The following is a 19,248-nucleotide window of genomic DNA, read 5'->3' as shown; positions in this document are numbered from 1 at the left end:
TTCTCTAAATTATATCTATAAAATTATATTCTATTAGAATAGTAAAAGTATTTAAAAATACTGTTATTACTGTTGATTAACTATCGTAATATTTCCACATTTAAAGAAAAATGATTAAATTTTAAACGCAGTAAGACGAGATCATTTCCGGTCAGCTTCGATAACTTGATTTATGAATTTACAAAAACGAGTTACGTGCCCTAAAACTGTGCCAAAGCGATTTCCGTTCAACAAAAGTCATAATAATTGTCGCTTGCGCAAGTATACAACTTACTTATTTTTATTAATATATTTATTTTAATAAGGAAATACATACTATATAATGGTTTTAGTCTGTGTTTTTCCTCTACCTAATCTCTACATTTTATTTAAACAAAAGCTCATAACCTCCAATCTTACTAATGTTATAACGCCAATAAGCCAAAGCTAAATTGAAAACAGATCAACGGATCTCGCTGAAATTTGGCATAGACGTAGAACATAGTCTGGAAGAACACATAGGCTACTTTTTTTTTAATTCCAAGCGTACGGAGTCGCGTGCAACAGCTAGTAGTATGTGAAAGGACAAAATAACAGTATGCGTGACACAAAGCTATAAACATTTCCTTCCCTTGATTCCTGTACATTTGCACCGTTCCCTTCGCGAGTTAAACGTTAGCAGGCGCCTCAATGAACCTGATAGGTACCGTTGCGTGCGTCATACCAGCCGGCCGGTCGAGTCGAGCCTGCGACCCTGTTCGCCCTATCGATCTATGGACAGAAACCTAGTCTTGCCTTATATATCTTTAATATTTATCTTTAACTATCAAATTTTATGAATATTTTCAATATTTTGATTGATGTTTAATTTAACTAGTTTGTTTTAAATCAAACTACCGGTCGTCCGCGACTTGGTCCGCATACAAATTAAAAAAAACATAATAGGTAGCCTATGTATTCATTCAGAATATTTCCAATATGTATTCTAAATTTTATCGAGATCCATTCAGCCGTTCTGGAAATACCTTTAAACAAACATCTAAACATTCGCATTTATAATATTAGTAAGATATGTATTTTAACCGATTCTTTAAAATTGGAATCGGATTTAGTAATATAAATAACTTTAACACCTATTTTGTACAAAAATATCACCGTTTAATTACGGTCACTTTTCTTATCATGTAGCAAGATCGACAGCTGTGACGATTACAGTTAACATGGCGTCTAATAAAAATATTTGCTGTTAATTGACTGCTTGTCAGCTTGTTAATCGTTCCTTTTTAAAACAGAAACATAATTACTTTTTGTTGATGCTCAGATGTTTTAATTTAATTAGCTCAATGACAGGCGATGTCAGATGATAGTTGGAAATGGCAAAAAGAATATCTTATCCGTCTGATCTGACGTACGGCCCACTTACACCCTATCAAGCAATAAGCTAATCAGGATAGCTGTAATTAACTAGAACAGTTATTTATGACACAAAAGAATTTATACAAAACATAACGGTGATCTTTATTCTTACTTTATCGATATTGGACTGTCATGAAGTTTTTTTTTAAATGAATCAAAGGATGGTACAAAGTTGTTTCTTTGTCTTGACACTTGAACAATAAGAACAAAACAAAGTGTTACGTTCCACATCCTGTGGGGAGTACGAATCGTGATTCCCTCTTAGATGTTTTGATACAATGTTTTAAGAGACATTTATTATTGTTTGGACATCAAACTGCTTTATAAAAATTATAGAAAAAAAATGCAGCAAAGCAGAATGACACTGTAATTCATCACGAATAGAAAACAATATTGACAGCTACTTCTTAATTTATAAGTCATCTACCAAATAAACAAAACTCCAGTGGTCCAGGTGGTGGTGGGAAAACACAATGGTCACCTTGATTTTTCTCTGTCTAACGAGAATATTAATATTGACCACCCGGGACTTTATATTCCAAGTATAAAACAAACTTTAGCGTACCGTCCACGACTTGTTTATTTTGCGTGTATCAACAAACAACAAACAAAATACTCGCTCGGTATTGACACAAATCGAAACGTCCATATTATTTTGATTTCAAAAATCAATGTTTGCGATATGTGGTGGCCGGTGACGATGCGAGGGTGGCACTCACCCCCCAAATATAAATCACTGTCCAAATTGCACCGTTCTAATGCAAGTCGACAAATAATCCAAACGGTTGGACACGCGCATCTCGAATACTTTTGTTGCACCCCAAACGAATCGAAAATTAATTATACGAACAAATTCACATTACATGACTGTACATTGTGTTGAAATCTATGTAAAATACAGAAATTATTGTATACCTATAGTAACTACTTAATATCAGTAAAACAACTAAGACTAAGTGCCCTATTTTTATACATCTGTGTAGTGTATTTCGATCAGTTAGGGACATCAAAATAAAACTTAACTATATTGATTCAGATGACATTAGAACATATGTTCGATTAGATGTCTAGTACTTTGTAATTTATTCACCACCTGTCCACATAACGATTGAATTTTGTATTTCTTTTCTACGCAGATCATAAGTAATTCACAAATATTTCATACGTAAACGAACTTGAAATTAATAGAAAACTTAATCAATGCCCAGACACAAGTCTCTAACGCTTCCTATATTATTATAATCGTTACTTTTCCGCTCCGAAGTATCCGTATCGAGGATATTTGCTAGAGCGTAACATAAAGCACAGGAGGATTGTAATAGAGAGGTATTACTGTAATACCCAATTATAGACTCTGTTCTATATCGGCACACGGATCGGCGAAAGAAGATTAGTTCCCGCCATAACCACGTAAGGGTGGCGGGTTCGACTGTACACGGAGGACTTTGAAACGTATCTGCTATTGACAGGAAATATTCTGCTGAATTGAAAATGGATTTTATATGCTTATAATAATACCGAACTCAGATATCCTTGTTGTATTTATCGCTTTTAGGTTCGAGGTGAATACGGGATACAATTTCGTTGTTTATCAAAATTTGACAAACATTATAAGGATTGCTGGTAATTTTGGTATGTTCCTAAAAGTCTGAAGGTTATTCTGTAACTATATTTATATTTGTTGCTATCCGAATAGTTGTCTTGTATAGACGAGTACGTATGAAAGGTCCCAAGAACTTATTAATATTTTTTTCTATTACTGCGCTCAAACGCAAGTCTGTCATGTCGTATTTACGCATCGCTTGCTATCCTTAAATGACATGTTGGCAATGCTTGTCCGTTATAATTTTGCCTGAAATATTAGATGCAAATCTTTCTGAATTTTAAATATAATTCCTCTATACGTACAAGTTCTTCGTATTTATATAAGAAAGCCTCAGCGATTGAAAAACCAAATTTAATAGGTATCTTATCCTTTTTCTGGCATAAAAGAATTACATAGTCATTATTTACCAACTAATCGAACTACATTTGCAAGATAATTAAAAATTCTTGACAATCGTAATGGTCGTTGCATAATTTCTAATATAAATTGCTTTAATTTCTGTCAATACTTTCACATCGGTTAATGAAAGTTCACTTTTAAATTGACATCAACTTAGTGTTTTAATTTGCAGCTAAATTATCCCAAGCAGTTGATAACGACATGCTAATGTTATGCGAAAGTATTTTACACTGATATCTTATGGCAAAGAAACTCATTTATCACGATTAAGTTATATGAACATTGAAGAAATGTGAAAGTGAAAGTGTGTGTTATAGTCCTACCATCGAAGATATTTAATATCTAAAATTAAATAAATTGATCGTAGCTTTAGTCTAGACGGGAGGGTTGATGCGAGGTCGAGATGAAAATATTGTAAAGGCAATAAACTAATATACAATACCAAAGTAAATCGGAACACGTAACAACAGAACGAGGGAGAAACATAGACTAAACAAATACGATGTAACTTCGTTTAAAAATACAAAGGCGGCATTTTTGCAGCCAGCATTTTGAAAGGGAAACAAGTTAGACGGAATATTTATTTTAGTCTTTTCCTTTACTTTTTCATATTTAAAAAGTTTCTATATTACTTCTAACTTTTTCCTCATTTAATTTCTTATTTAATCAGATATTTATTCGTAACAATATAGTAAAAACTAATATTTTTGTATTAAACACAACAAACTAAATTTATTTTAATATTGACTTTATACAATTTAGTTAATAGGTTACTAAGTATGACTTTATTGTCAGTTCGTTTATGTTTTTATTGAATATACGTGAGATTTACTTAAATAATGTAAGAGAGATGTCATTGTAAAGGGCGCGTGCTCGGTCATTGACTCTGAGCATAGAATCACACGAGAGGCAACTGACGGCCGCAAGTGCATTTCTACGTATACTTAATGCGCAAGAGTTTGCGTAGACACGAATTCTCGCGCCAACCTGACCTCGACATCTCAGCACAGAGCTTTGGAATGTCACTAAAAAAAACTAGTTGGGTAAAAAATTGCAGGCAAGATTAGGTACTTTATTCACTTCAATTGGGAGTTACAACTGTTTAACTGTTATTCTCATACTCTTTGGCGTTGCTGAAAACAGAAGATGTTCAGTCCTTATCTGTGATTGATTTAGCTTTATAAAGTCTTCGCTTGTTGTTATTTTCATGAAAATTGGCGAAAATCGAAATAGATAACCCGCATTTCGCATATGCAAATTTTGGACCAAATACCCCTTTATTCTAAGACACATTCATAGTATCAGTGGTATAAATCTAAACATTTTTATAATAATTTACATAAATATCTCGTTAATAATATCGTGTTAACACATAACGAATTCAAAACATTAATCTGCTACTGATTTAATACAAACATCTTAATTAAATATTATAAATAAATGTCATCTCCAGATAAATATAACAAATTATTTTAATGTATCTAATTAAAATTTGATTGCACGCTGATTACATTATTGATTGCTTTTTTGTGGGACTTTCAAATTAATAAGGTAAATGAGTTACGATTAATTTTATTATCCTGTTTACCTACTTACAAACTTCTTTAAGGAATGGCTTTATTCAGATTTAAAAAAAAAACTAAGTCTACTAAAAATGACGCAATTCTTTTTCAAGCAAATAAATTAAATGCATAAACAAAAGTCACGTAACGTCTACGTAATACCTTGTCTCAACGTAGTTGTATAAAGTATATGAAAAATATTCCATATCTGCGTAGTCTTTTTACATCATCTTTGTTTTTTTTTTCTGTGATAATGGAAATGTAATACCGGGATGGATTCCCCGTCCCGGCTCATCTATAAAACAACACCACTCGCTCATTATAAAAGCTCTAGGCGTTTGCTTCCTGCGTCGTACATACTAATAAATCCATTTACAAATGGAATCTAAAACTAATGAATATAAAATTCATTTTCATCTAACTCGATGATTTAAGAGCGTGGAACTTTCGTGCCGACGTCGAGAGCGAGTCTTAACTCTTAATTGGCAAACAATACCTGGTTTGTTTACCCTAAGTCATATGTTGCATTCGTACGGCTCATTGAATTTATTACGCGTTTCTCATGATGCAACATAATATAAGGGTACAAGGTGAATAAAATCGTTTAGGTCCACACTACATAATACATTTAACTGTTTCTTAACAAAATTCTCTTATTGTACATTAAATTCTTAAAACAAAATTTCTGACTTATAATGTCCCTATATTTTACTCGACAGAAATTTAAATATGTATATTGAGGTTGAATTCGAAAACAAGTCTTAATAGGCGAGCACCCCTCGCTAGGGGAACTTGGAAACCACTTTGAAGGAAATATAAAATGTTTAAGACGTCGAAGGGAGCAGTTCAACGATAACTGAAATTAATAGGTTACTATTTATAAAGCTAAATTGAAACGAATTTCTAATTAAAATGTTTAATATTATTCGAAAGAGATATCAATTTCTGCGGACAATGAATAGCAGGTTGTTATTCTGTATCCCCGTCGCTTTTGCATCGTAATCAAATTAAAATTATGCTATAGAGACGATTAAAACATATAAAAAGAAAAGATAACTTTTGAATAATTAAATACCCTAACTCAAAAACTGTTTTTGGTGAATTTTATTGTTAATGATAACCATAGATAAGTATTGAATCTCATAACGAAGAGTGTAGAGTTTTGTTTGTATGCAAGTCGTGTTAAATAAAGCTTATCATCTTTGTTTTGTGTTTGTTTTACCTAAATTTTCATCGTACTTTTTGAGTTTGTACACAATCGTTCTTGACTAATAAGAAAACTGCATTCCGAGTTGTAAATATTTGTTAACTTATACCTTCTTTGGTTTAAGTAAACATTTTAAGATTTACTTTTAAAATAACTTAAAACATGGAACATGGTTCAACGCAGTCTGTTACAACGCTTAGAAGTTGCGGAAGTTTTCATGACAATGTATCGGTTTTAATCATAAGAAATATTCCAAAGAGAAAGAAATATGATTGAACTGAAGATATGCAATAAAAGTTAGTCTATAAATATTTTTATAACTTATACGTATGTCATTACATGGAAACTTAATATCCTGATCCCATAGGAAGAATGCGGTCGGAATTTGTTACTGATTGCTATAAAATTCCTAGAGTAATAAGATGGGACTAAAGACCTAGGACATGTCGGGTAAATTTTACTACGATTGTTATAATAATTATTATACTAACAAATATTATCCATCCATTATGAGATACTTATATATGAAAATAGTAATCGTTTAGGACAGTTTATAAAAAGTTAATAATCAAATCTATGGAATATATTTTTTTGTTAAACTTTTTTCTTTCTTTGTTTTCATCCCATTGTGCCGGTAATTGTTGACAATATTGCTTATAAAAAATTGTAAAACATTAAAATCACATTAAAAAAAATACTTTATTTTTAATTTCTAGATGTAAATTTTAATTATTTACGCACTAATAGTAGTCCAAAGCATATGTTAACAATTTTTTTTGTGTATTCTTATCCAAAACAATTATACTTACAAAAGTAATATATAATAGATGGTCAATAAATGTCACCTGAGCCTTCCTCATGCCGATGTTACGGTGTCGCGGATATGGTAATGGGAAAATTCTCATCTCATTTGCTGCGCGGCTATCACACGCTTCGGGGCGATTACCTTTAACGCCATCACTGGCTAGACCAACGCGCTGTTATCTAATTAATAAAATGAAGGACTTAAGATTAATTCTCAAATAGATCAAAGTATTGTAGTCAAGTAATCAATATTATTTTAAACCAACTTTTCAAAGAGCTTTTACTTATTTGAAATTTTGATATCAAATGTTATTTCTATTACCTCCTTGTCTATGGCGAAGTAGTACTGATTTTAATAGTTTATTTTCGTTATAATACAGTTAAGATCAGTCGGGCTTTAACAACTAGGATTATTAAATGAATTCGATAACATATAGTTGATATTAACGTTTTATGTCTCAGCACAAAGATAGATTTTACTAATATTATAAATGCGAAAGTTTGGATGGATGGTTGGATGTTTGTTAGAAATTCGAAGGTATCTCCCAAACGGTTTAACGGATCTTTATGAAATTCGACAGGAATACTGAATATAAACTACTAATAAAGTAATATTTAATTCCGCGCGAACGGAGTCGTGGGTAACGGCTAGATAAATAAAGATATATCGCAGCGAACGTAATAAAAGACATGATTAGATTGAATGCACAAAAATGTGAAGCACGAATACAATGAACAATCAAACAAGAAATGATTACCGCATTAAATAATTCTCCTTCTGGTTGATTGTAATCATGACATTCTTGTTACTTATCGCTAAACACATTTACAACTAAACGTGGCAATTACCGTATGTTTTTGCAACGCGGAAAACTATGCAATAATGAAAAGTGAACAATTCAAACTGTTGATGGCATCTGATAGACAAATAGCGATACTTTCTAGGAATTTAAATTCAATGCCTATAAATAACAATGGATATAATATGTGTAATCGAATTCAATACGAGGAATACCTCTATATTCCGTATCTGATGATTTAGTCTGCAACTTATAGATACTTCTTAACGGTTGTTGTTATGTTGTGATAACATATTAAAGATTACGTCCAATCAAAATAAACCGCAGTCCACATAAAAATATAACGGTTTTTTTACCATTTACTCGTTTGAACTTCGACAATTGCTTTTAAACAAGATCGCGGTTAGGACAAAATCGTGTGGTTGAAAATTGGGTTATCAAGTTAACAAAATTTTAAAAATAATACCAAAACTGTCGATTACTTTTTATACGATATTTTTTTTATAGTGTTATAAAAATATTTTAAGTATAAACTTATAAAAAAAAATCTCGTGTCACTTTGTTACCACACTCGACCGAAACAGCCTGATAGATTTTTTTGTAATTTTATATGCATATTCAATAGGTCTTATAATCGGTTACTATATAATTTCTAATCTCCCGCGGACGGAGTCGCGGGCGACAGCTAGTTTATTCTATTACAATAAAGTATTCTTTCGTTACTTCATTCAATATTAACAATGTGAATCAAATAAGTACCGATAACATATTATATGCCATTGTACTATTTTCAATTTACATAACATTCAATATTTACACTTAGAGAAATTGTTACAAAGATTATAAGTAGATAATATGTAACTACCTTTTTTATCGTGGGGAAATGCCTTTCGCATACCATCCTTGAGGGGACAAAGGTGGTTATGTCGGGCTTGCACCGAATAAAAACGGCGGTCGCCACCGGCGCTAACAAGGGCGGAGGCGGGATCTCCGTTCGGAACATAACCGCCACCCTCCAACGCCTCGCTAGATCTTTTGGATCCAGCTCCATAATCTTGGGTTAAACCGCCTTATCAGGGCCGCTTGAGCGTTAAGGACCCACCCTTAACGCTCGCAACCCAAAAACATGTAACTACCTACTAATCCTATAAGGGTTTCTTTTTTTTCCTATGAGGTACGGAACCTTAAAAGGAACATATTTGATAAAATCTGTTATGTAGTTGCCAATATTATTGGATATGGTAAACAATCGATCATAAAAAAAATTTAGAAAACTGTGAAGCTTTGTGCTAATATTTCAATAGTTATGCAATAAATTCCTAATTTACATTTCTTTACATAAGCAAAAAAGGAAAAGAATATAGTAGCTTGTAATAATATCACTTTATTCAAATTCAAAGAGCTCTATATATGAACCTTTGTGAATACTACGAAAGGAAGTGGTTCGTAAATTATGTAAAGAAGTACAAGGCGGTCCCTTGTTCCTTTATGGGTAATTTCATGTTTCCAGAGCTTGAATAAGTTATACTCGTCGTCTACGTGCGACGTTACTGAAACGATTCATAAAAATTTTATATCATCAGATGGGGAACAAATAAAATCGTGTATTCCTTTTATTCTGGACGTTATGAGAATACCAAATTTTGAACAAGCGGGGTTATGTTGAAAAATACTGTTATTTAATCATCGATTATAAATACGAAAATAAAATTATAATCAAAAGCGGTTGTGTTCCTTTGCTATGTACAAATATAAATATTTAAAAAGCGTCAATAGCCTAATGGTTAAGGGTACGGATTTCCGGTCGTGAGGTCGGGGGTTCGAATCCCGCCATTCGACTATTGTCGTAAACCATATCATAGTACAAGCCTAAAGCTTAGTTGGAATGGTAAAAGAAATATTAGTAAATTTACAAAAAAAATCTGCTAATATTTAAAAAAAAATACCTTGTTGAAAAAAAGAAGTTAGAAAAATAGAACGATCGAATGCTGTTTCCAACCTCGTTGCATTTAAATAGCATCTATGTTCTTGTTCTATATGCTCTCTATATAGCCTATGCTCTATACATACCTATGACAAATTTCAGCGAGATCCGTTGAGTCGTTTTGCAGATACCTTGTAAGAAACATCCATCCATCTATCCATCCATCTATAAGATAAAACAAATAACTAATTCAACCAGTTTATAATATATCTACAAAAATGTCTTAACATAGGATAATTATTAGCACGTCGTGTAACACTCGCTCGTGCGTGGGCTCAGCGGACATCCTTATAGACGCGAAGACACGTCGCTTCAACTAAAATTGTCATAGCAATTTACAACTATGATCTAACACTTTAGTGTGCAAACTAGACCGGTTCTAGTACTAGGACCACTTTTAGCATGGATATTTTTAATGCCTTTCATTAATATATCCCAGATTGTCTATTCTACTTAAAAGAAAAGATTATTCGAAATTTCGAATGCACTCATTAAACCATGATGTTTTTAGTATGTGGAACAAAATAAATATCACATGGTTATTACTTTACAAAGCTTTCTAGGTTGATATTTTACAATAACAATTTCTTTTAGATTTTATAAGAAAATCGTTAGAAATATTATCGATAGTTTTATTTAAAAAAATCTATAGTAACTTTCATCATTGTGTGATAAATAGAACTCATGAGACATGATATATATTTTTGCGTTCTTCTGGAAAAAAATATATTTTGCAGTTACCTAAGTTTACTTAGGGGCCGTCGATTTGATAAACAAAAATAAGCAAAAATTTCACGGTTCAAAAGTATGCGACAGTATCGATATGGGGGCGATTTTTTTTTTCGCGTCTGATAGGTTGGGTTTTACTTATTGCTATAGTTGCTTATCAACAACTTGATTGTAGATCCAGGCTTGATTTACGATCAACAACTTTGTACGCTAGTAATTGGCGTCCATCTTCTTTATACAATTTGCATACCGAGAATCAGTTATACCTGTCTACCTTAAAAGTTTAATTTCATCGTAAAACTTGTCTGCGTCAAGGACGTCGCGTAAAACATTTAAGTTAAAGAACTTTGTCTTTTTTAAATGTTTATAAATAGCCAGTGCGAATTGTAAAAACAGACAAAAAACGAAAACTACGAGTACCATCAAGTAAGTTATTAGTAAGAAGTGGTATAAGTTTGTTAAAACTATGAAGGTAAAGACCGTGTATACACGTGTTTATATGTTTTAAGGGTTCCGTACCTCATAGGAAAAAAAACAGAACCCTTATAGGATCACTTTGTTGTTTTTTTTATTCTATAAACTGCTCCTTTGGTTGACATAGTTTTCGTATAAAAAAAGTTAAAATCTAAAACTCCGAACAAATTTATGAATTTTTCGTGATTATATTTAATAAAGTCATAAATATATATTATAAAATGATTTTTTATTTAATTTTAAATTTCTGAAACCAGTAGAACGACCCTGTCGCGAAAGCTACTTTAGTTAGTACTGAATGTCATATTTGTTGTAAGCTCAGAACCGAGAATTTACTTAGCTACATAAATAAGGAAGCTCGTGTTTCAAGGAGCTTGTACGACTAGAACCGGTAATCGGTGGACAAAGTACAAGAGGTAAATTCTACCAAACGTTTCGCACATAAAGAGACGATATTACATCAAGTATGTATCTTGATGTTTTAGCATTGTTATTTATGGAAATGAGAAGGACTAACATTCTGTAATGGACTTTTAACTTTGAGACAATCAACTAATTGTAATTACTGTCTTAATATCGTTTGCTCATTCCGTGTCCTTTTGTCAATCGTCTGTGGAAGTATAATTTTAAAAAAAATCTCTGAAAAACTTTACAAATACTGTATTACAATGCTAATATGCTGCCGTATAGATATATTATAAAAACTGGCAAAAATAAAGAAAAAGGTTAACGCCCTCCCAAAAAAACTTCCAAAGAAAGCTCCCAAGTTTCTTCCCAACTTTTTACGTATTTTTGTTTTTTTCTTTGCAGATCACAATAGCGGAAGGCGGTGGTCCTCTCGGCACGCATTGTCGGAAGAGCGCCGAGTGCAATGTTTCAAATTCTCACTGTGACAAAGGAGTTTGCTCTTGTCAACCTTATTACGCCCAAGTTGACAACTACACGTGTCTTGAATGTAAGTATCCTAGTCACATTCCGTTTACAGGATGTTCAAAAAATACATTTTTACCAAAAGATCTAAATTATGATGCCGAAATATACGTAGGTACAATATTTATCAATAGACGGACTTTTACCGTTTACATCAATGAAATATTCAATAAGGTCGGTATGCGTAGATGTATGTATGTAAAAGACGCGAGAGAGGTGTGTCAGGACCGAGTCAAATGGAGATCCGTGTTCACTACCCCCCCATCTGGGTATCAGGCGTGTGTTAAAGTATGTTAAAGCACACTTTTCTGGTAACTATATATCTACTAAACTAATAACTAATAAAATGTAGAAAAACTACAATGTTATATATCTCTGCTGAGGTGGATTTGTTCTTGCTAAATATGTGTATTACTAAATCAGCTGCAATCGCAGTCGAATTAGTATAATAGGTAATTATTCTGTTAACAAAAACGGCTTTTTCGTTTTCACGCGATCCGCAGTTCACGCCCACGGTGACTCTAGACTAGACTAGGTTTTGTCTGGATCGCTTCCGTAGAATACAATTTCTTAGTGCATATTGTGAGTTATTCTATTTTTTGTAATTCTAACGAATAAAGATGGTGTTAGTTTTAAAACAACTATAAGTCTTGGAAAAATATCCCAAGGATGGATTTTTACAGAACATTGGAAACTGATCAGACATATCTTTGTAATAATTTGCAATAGTTAAAAACCCAGTGCATGTAACATACACACAATGCTTTGTGTCAATAACCCCTAATCTGCGGTGGTAAAGCGTTGCTAGCTAGAGATGTAAATGGAAATATTTTTACGACTTGTTTCATTGGCGTACTGTTGCCGACAAAAGAGCCTTGCAACCTACGCTGGTCTGCGGTCAGCCTAAGAAATTACTTTCACTTTAATTCTCAATATCCGACGTAACTATTGTCATCATTTATGTAAAAAAAAATTGTATTTACGCTCAAAGAATTTCGCTTTCCAATCATTTGGGTAAAAAAATTATCGAAATTATTTGAAGAAATTCTTTCGTTTGTAAGTTTGAACTCTACATTAAAATAAAACAAGAGAGTAAGCTTTTAAGATTGTTGCATAAAAATAAGCACTTTCATACTTTTACACTTCTACGAAACTGTTTTCAAGAACTACAAGACTTGACAAACGACAAAGAAATAACTTCTACAGGACGCAACGATCGCAAACAACAACGAAAGACGTATATAATAAATTTTTGGACATTATCAACTCAAACCTTTATTTTTATATTTATATATGAACATGGGATCTCTAAACTTCCGCTGTATTAAGAGAAGGGAATTTTCGAAAGAATTATACTTTTACTACCTGTCGCACAACTCCGTCCGCGCGGAATTAAAAAAAAACATAATTGGTAGCCTATGTGTTCTCCCAGACTATCTTTTATATGTTTGCCTAATTTTATCGAGATCCGTTCAGTCGTTCTGGAGATACCTTCAAACATCCACCCATCCATCTATACATACGCATTTAGTAAGATTTATAATGTTTGCATGTGTTAATGCTTTAAAAAAAATACATAACTATTGAAATAGGGTATAAAAATAAGACCGTTAATCTGCTATCTGAATGCAAAATCATATTGCTTTTATAGACTAACATTCAATACTCCTAATCAGTGATTTTTCCATTTTGCTATTGCTGATTTCTGATTTCAAATATTTGTAATTGAGCAATCAATGTGAGCTATTGTGTGCGCTGTAAGAGATCTGCTTGTTCATTTCTCTTCAGATTATTTTATTTGCATAGGATCCGTTCGCGGAAATATAATAATACATCTTTAAGTATCTAACGGTGATTTATAATCAAGTAAGCAGCGGTAAATTAAGCCCTGGATATACTTTTTTTTTACTTGGATAGAAAAATACCTATTTATACACTGTATTTTTATTAATTTAACTTATATTAGATAGTTTGTTAGGATGTAGATACAATTCCTTCTTTATTATTTTCATTTTGTTGTCTAAGTAATTCTTTAAAAAAAAAGGGTCTTATAAGGGTTCCGTTTTTTGTTATGAGGTACGGAACCCTATAGACAAATGGCATTTGACCTTACAAAATTCAAATTTCAATTAATAGTATTATATGAAAATGTACGTAGCAAATTTTACATGTGCACTTTGTAACCTTGCCAAATGCGAACATTTATTGCAAGGTAGAGGATATGTAAAATAGATTAACTGAGCTTTTTTGATGTAAGCTTGTAAAACGAAAAATATATTGTAGTCATATTTGATAGCATAATGAGGATAAAATCCAATTGTTTCAAGAAACTCAGTATTCGTAAAGTATTCAGTTTATATAAACATGAGAACATATTGTAGACAAAGTGCACAGATTGCAGAGCACCAAAATGCACGAAGCTGGCTTAAATTGTCTGCGATGCGATGCTATCGACGTTATCAAATCCTTTTATTTCGATCGTCCCATAATCCCACGCTCGGCGCACTTTCTTCACCCTATTCAGAACAAAAGACCGAATCAAGCAACTAGTACATGGGTGTACAACGGTTCTTTTATAATTTCGCGTTACAATTTTTGCGAAAGACCGGTGTCATCGCTACAACTGCGACATTTAAATTATATTAAGACGAGCACACACTTTCTTTTCGTTTTTTTTTTGTGTTTTCTGTGAAATAAAACGGTCAGTGTCTTCTTAAAAAGTGTTCATGACCTTACGCTTTACTTACAAACTAAGAATTACTCTTGTAACTTTAAAGTTGTGGGAACTTCGAGTTGAAATATGAACCATATATAAACGCATATTGTAGTTTGTGATATGGAAAGATTTCGGCACCTAAATAACTAAATTATTTAACTCAGAGATTTAATTCTAAAAACTCATTTAGCATTTAAAATAGACAGTTCGGTATACTCTAGCAAAATAGGCAACATGTGTCTCGACATGTATCAGCTGTCAGTGTCTGTCAGTCGTCAGTGTCAGTCGTTGTCAGTCAGTCGGGCAGTGGTTAGTGTGCCATCCGCCAGCCGCCAGCCGTGAGCAATCATCGTATACCATCAGAGTAACTGACACCGCGTACCGTTCCAACAGATCTAACAGTCGACCGTCGACAGCTACAGAAAGTTGTAATTATCGCTGACATATCAATGGAAACATTTATATGTTGGTATAGCAAAAAATAAAGAAATAAATATTTTTAATAATGTTGCAGATTGGTAAAGATTGATCGTGTCTTTCATACTCGATGAAAAGTAAGCTTAAAGTTATATTTACCAATCAAACATTTGGTGTTTATAACGACTATTCGACAATTTAGAAATTGTCGAATGTTTGGATAGATGGATGTTTGTTTGAAGGTATCTCCGAAACGGCTTAACGGATCTTGATGAAATTTGGCAAAGATGCAGAGCAATATTAAGTTTTTTTAATTCCACGCAGACGGCGTCGCGGGCGACTGCTAGTTATGAATAATCTCTTCAGTTTATAATTTGGTAATATGTTGAGATAATAATCTGTTGGAATTTATAGAGGCTTGATTACGTATGATATTGTGACTTATGTTAAGAGGCTTTGAACAATCTATACTTAAAGCAAAAAAGGCACAATTGACCAGATTCACTGCGAACTCCACAGTTTAATCGTGACCGGCACCAATAAATCCTTGTTTAGTTGTTAGGGTGTTGAGATACAATCTTGTAGTGACCGCGTACTAACAGATAACAACACAATTCAAAGTTTATCACTGTCTGTGTTCCTTTATAAGATTTCTGACAAACATTTTTGCTTATAATATATAATAGGTTTGCAATTTAAACAATTGTTTTAAAAAAGAAAGTTTTGCATTGTAAACAAATCTCTGAACTGTTCCGTTTAATTGTTCTCACGAATCAAAGTACTCGTATCTCGATAAATTATATTAAGAATGTAATAAAATCTAGAGTTTCCTTAATTATCTATTGTACTGTTAACGTTTGGTGGATAGTTATTTTACGTAATAAAGTTTACTAATTGTGTGCAGTACTAATAGTCTGCGGAAACCTTAGTCATATTATAAATACGAATGTTTAGATGGATGTCTTTTTAAAGGTATCTGCAGAACGGATCTCGATGAAATTTGGTTTACAAATATAACATAGGCTACGTATAGTGTTTGTTTTTTTATTCCGCGCTGACGGAGTCGCGGGTGACTGGTTTTATTATCATAATGTCAAGTTGTGATGACATTTTTCTTGCGACCATCGAAATATCGCTACATGTAAAAGAAGTTTTAAAAACTTTTAACAATGTTCGTATGTTTATTCATCGAAACATGTTTAATGAAAAGTTTAGAGCAGTGTGAACGCAAAGTAAGAGTGATATGCGTGTTGGTAAGATCGCAAGAGCAAGTATAACATGACAGCATCACCCCGAACACGGTACAGTTCGTCCATTAACCCAGATCAGATGAAAAAAGTTGAACTGTGTTATAGTGCAATGTAGGCCCACGAAATACACGATCTTTGACACTAATGAGCAAAAACAAAAAAGATATGTGAGTCTCATAATTGATATACACCTTGTTTTGTTTGTACACTACCCAGACAGGTCTGGAACTATTTTTTGCTTCAAATGTCGAGAAATGAAGAACAGTGATATGGTTACATTGACAAAAATAAGGCCAACGAAAGCGTGGCAATTTTAAACGGTAAATAATTATTGTTCTTTTTATTTTGTAAAAAATATTTCCGTCGACGACATTTTTAACCATTTTAATGTTTATCATAATCGTATCGTATATTTTTATATTTGGATTCTCGCAACACATGAAGATATTATCTTAAATATTATTCCAAAATGCATGTAAGTTTTTTTTATTTAAAAATTTATTATGACACAATTTCAGACGAATATTTAGTCGAAATGAAACTTCGGCCAACTGGAACTCTAGTAATCTATAATTTTATTATTTTTAGTCGGTTTTGTTTTTTTTTAAATTATAGATAGTTACAAAGCTTACTGAGTTTATGACGCGTAAAGCTTTACGAACCGACAAGTCTTAAACTTAACATGTCTACAATTAAATTAAACAATAACAGTAAAAGTGACGTCACATTGTTAATTATAATGCCAGTTCTAAGAAATGCAGTTAGAAACAGAGACGTGGGCAAACAAAGTACAACTTATTGCATTCGAGTATTACACTATCGTATTGCATAGGCGTGTTATACGCATATATCTAATATTCGAACAGGTGATTTAAGGCTCACGAGACGGTAACCGTTATAGAGATAGAGGGCCCACAGACTGTAAAAGGCTATCCAAGTACTACTCTCTTAGTCATATATGTAGTTTTACAGTAATCTGCCTTAATGCACGTTCCAAGAATACTTAAGACGATCAAACATTTATTACGTTTGCGTGCCAATAGAATCTATGATCTGAATGTAATTGCTCGTAATCCAAATTCTTATAATCGGCCAGACCTTGACATTGAATATTTTTATTTAAATCCGTATTTTGATCGTGCCAGTTCTCGATACGTCTATTTAATCGATAATCGTTTGATTCAACAAAATTCTATTGTTAACGATTAAAGTGTAACATCGTCTCTATAGCGAAGACGATTGAACTTATCGATCGTAGCATTTATAGAAATAGGCCGCAGATTAAATCGTTGCGATTGGAAATATAAAAGTCACGCGAATCATTTTTCATGGCTGTCAGAGCGCGCCAAATCTAATAAACGCGAATGTTCATTTTTAATCTGTGTTTTGGGATTTATGTGTCATTCTATTATTGAATTGAATAGACAATTTAAGGGACATAAAAAGTTTTGAATACAATTGCAGTGTTACTTATAAGCCATTCTATCAGTTTCTGTAATAAGTAATACCTATTTCGGTAATAAAATTATGTACGCAAAACGAAATCACTAATCTGAACGCTACTGGCTGTCATTTGATTTTATTTATATCAAAAGGAGGCAAACGAGCGAGCAGCCACCTGAAATCGCTGAAACAGCGAAGTGACCCATAGACATACGCTATTGCATATGCGTTGCCTACCTTTATTCGACGGAGGAGAGGATACACAGAATGAAAATATTTTCCCTTTCCATGCATCCTCTCATCCAGAAAGTCCACTTCTATTTCCCATCCTTTCTTTATAAGAAAAAGGGTGGGAAGGGTAAGAGGACTAAATTAGGCCTCCGGGACGCACACTCATCAAACGAAACGTGGAATTGCTTCCACATCACGCCTGTCTTCTGTGTGGTTTGTTACAACACACACACACAAATCACGCCGGTAACCCAAAGGGGCAGGCTGAGACCAGGGACTATTTGGCGTGGCCAAACGTACTCCCGCAAACCACTTTTCGCACTTACGGAAGACGGATGACAAGATTGTTATAAATTCTACTTAATTACGTAAAATTTAAATAGAAGACAACGTTGAAGCTAATTTGTCGGTATAAATCAATTTCACAAGACACACGAGGAACTTTCACGCTTGATCATTGATTAATAGCTAGTTATTGTATAATAAGAACATATATTTTAATATATCAACCACACGTTTTATACAAACACGTCCGCTTATAATAACGAGGGCAGACGTTCATTAATTGTTCGGAAGTTACGCGTATGACGGAAAAATGTTTTATTTTAAAATGTATATTACGGGATGTAAAAAGACTTAACATAAAAAAGGTAAATTAAGTTTAAAATGGTGGCATTTTAATCGGTAGTAGAGTTTTTACATACTTGTCGTAATTGACACAATGTAGATAAACAGTTTTTTATACGGCCATTAAATAATAAACATTTTATGCAAACTTTCGAATGCATTCTTTTAAAGAACCGGAACTTGGTGTTGTTAATAAGAATGTGTTTTGCAATAAAATTTCGATTAATTAGTATACAATAATATAAAAACTTTAAAATATATTAAGGCAAATAAGTAAACCTTTTTAATAGCATTATTCTATTTTTTTTACTGATGTCATAATACGAAAGGATAAATAGATGGATGGATATATCCAGAACCGTTCAACCGATATTCATGAAATTTGGCACAGATGAAGAACATAGTCTGGAACAATACATTCCGCGCGGACAGAGTCGCGGGCGCCACCTAGTTCATCATATTGTCTGTCGTGACGTATTAGATATGATTTAAATGTCGTCATTTACATTCTAATAACATTTAACTGTGATGTAATAGGAAAAGAATATAAGATGAAGACAGTGGAAGAAAGAATGCTATGAAGACTTACTGTTAGATTCAAAGTGACAACTTTACAAGTCAAGTTACAAAAGTACATTTTAGAGCATCGCCACATCAAAGAAAAAGATCATATC

General features: G+C 32.8%; 1 protein-coding gene across 1 annotated transcript in view; it reads left to right on the top strand.

Annotated features, from left to right (window-relative positions):
- Window positions 1–19,248, top strand: part of LOC106128269 (Ecdysone-inducible gene E1) — a 29,812-nt gene that overhangs the window by 4,390 nt on the left and 6,174 nt on the right. Inside the window, exon 2 of the mRNA XM_013326577.1 lies at window positions 11,771–11,915. Coding sequence (XP_013182031.1) covers window positions 11,771–11,915 — 145 coding nt within the window. The remainder of the gene's footprint in view (window positions 1–11,770; window positions 11,916–19,248) is intronic.

Source organism: Papilio xuthus, unplaced genomic scaffold (assembly GCF_000836235.2).
Source record: "Papilio xuthus unplaced genomic scaffold, Pxut_1.1 DF828780.1, whole genome shotgun sequence".
Taxonomy (NCBI): domain Eukaryota; kingdom Metazoa; phylum Arthropoda; class Insecta; order Lepidoptera; family Papilionidae; genus Papilio; species Papilio xuthus.
The sequence above is the reverse complement of the archived record's forward strand: the minus strand, read 5'-3'. Positions and strand labels throughout refer to the sequence as shown.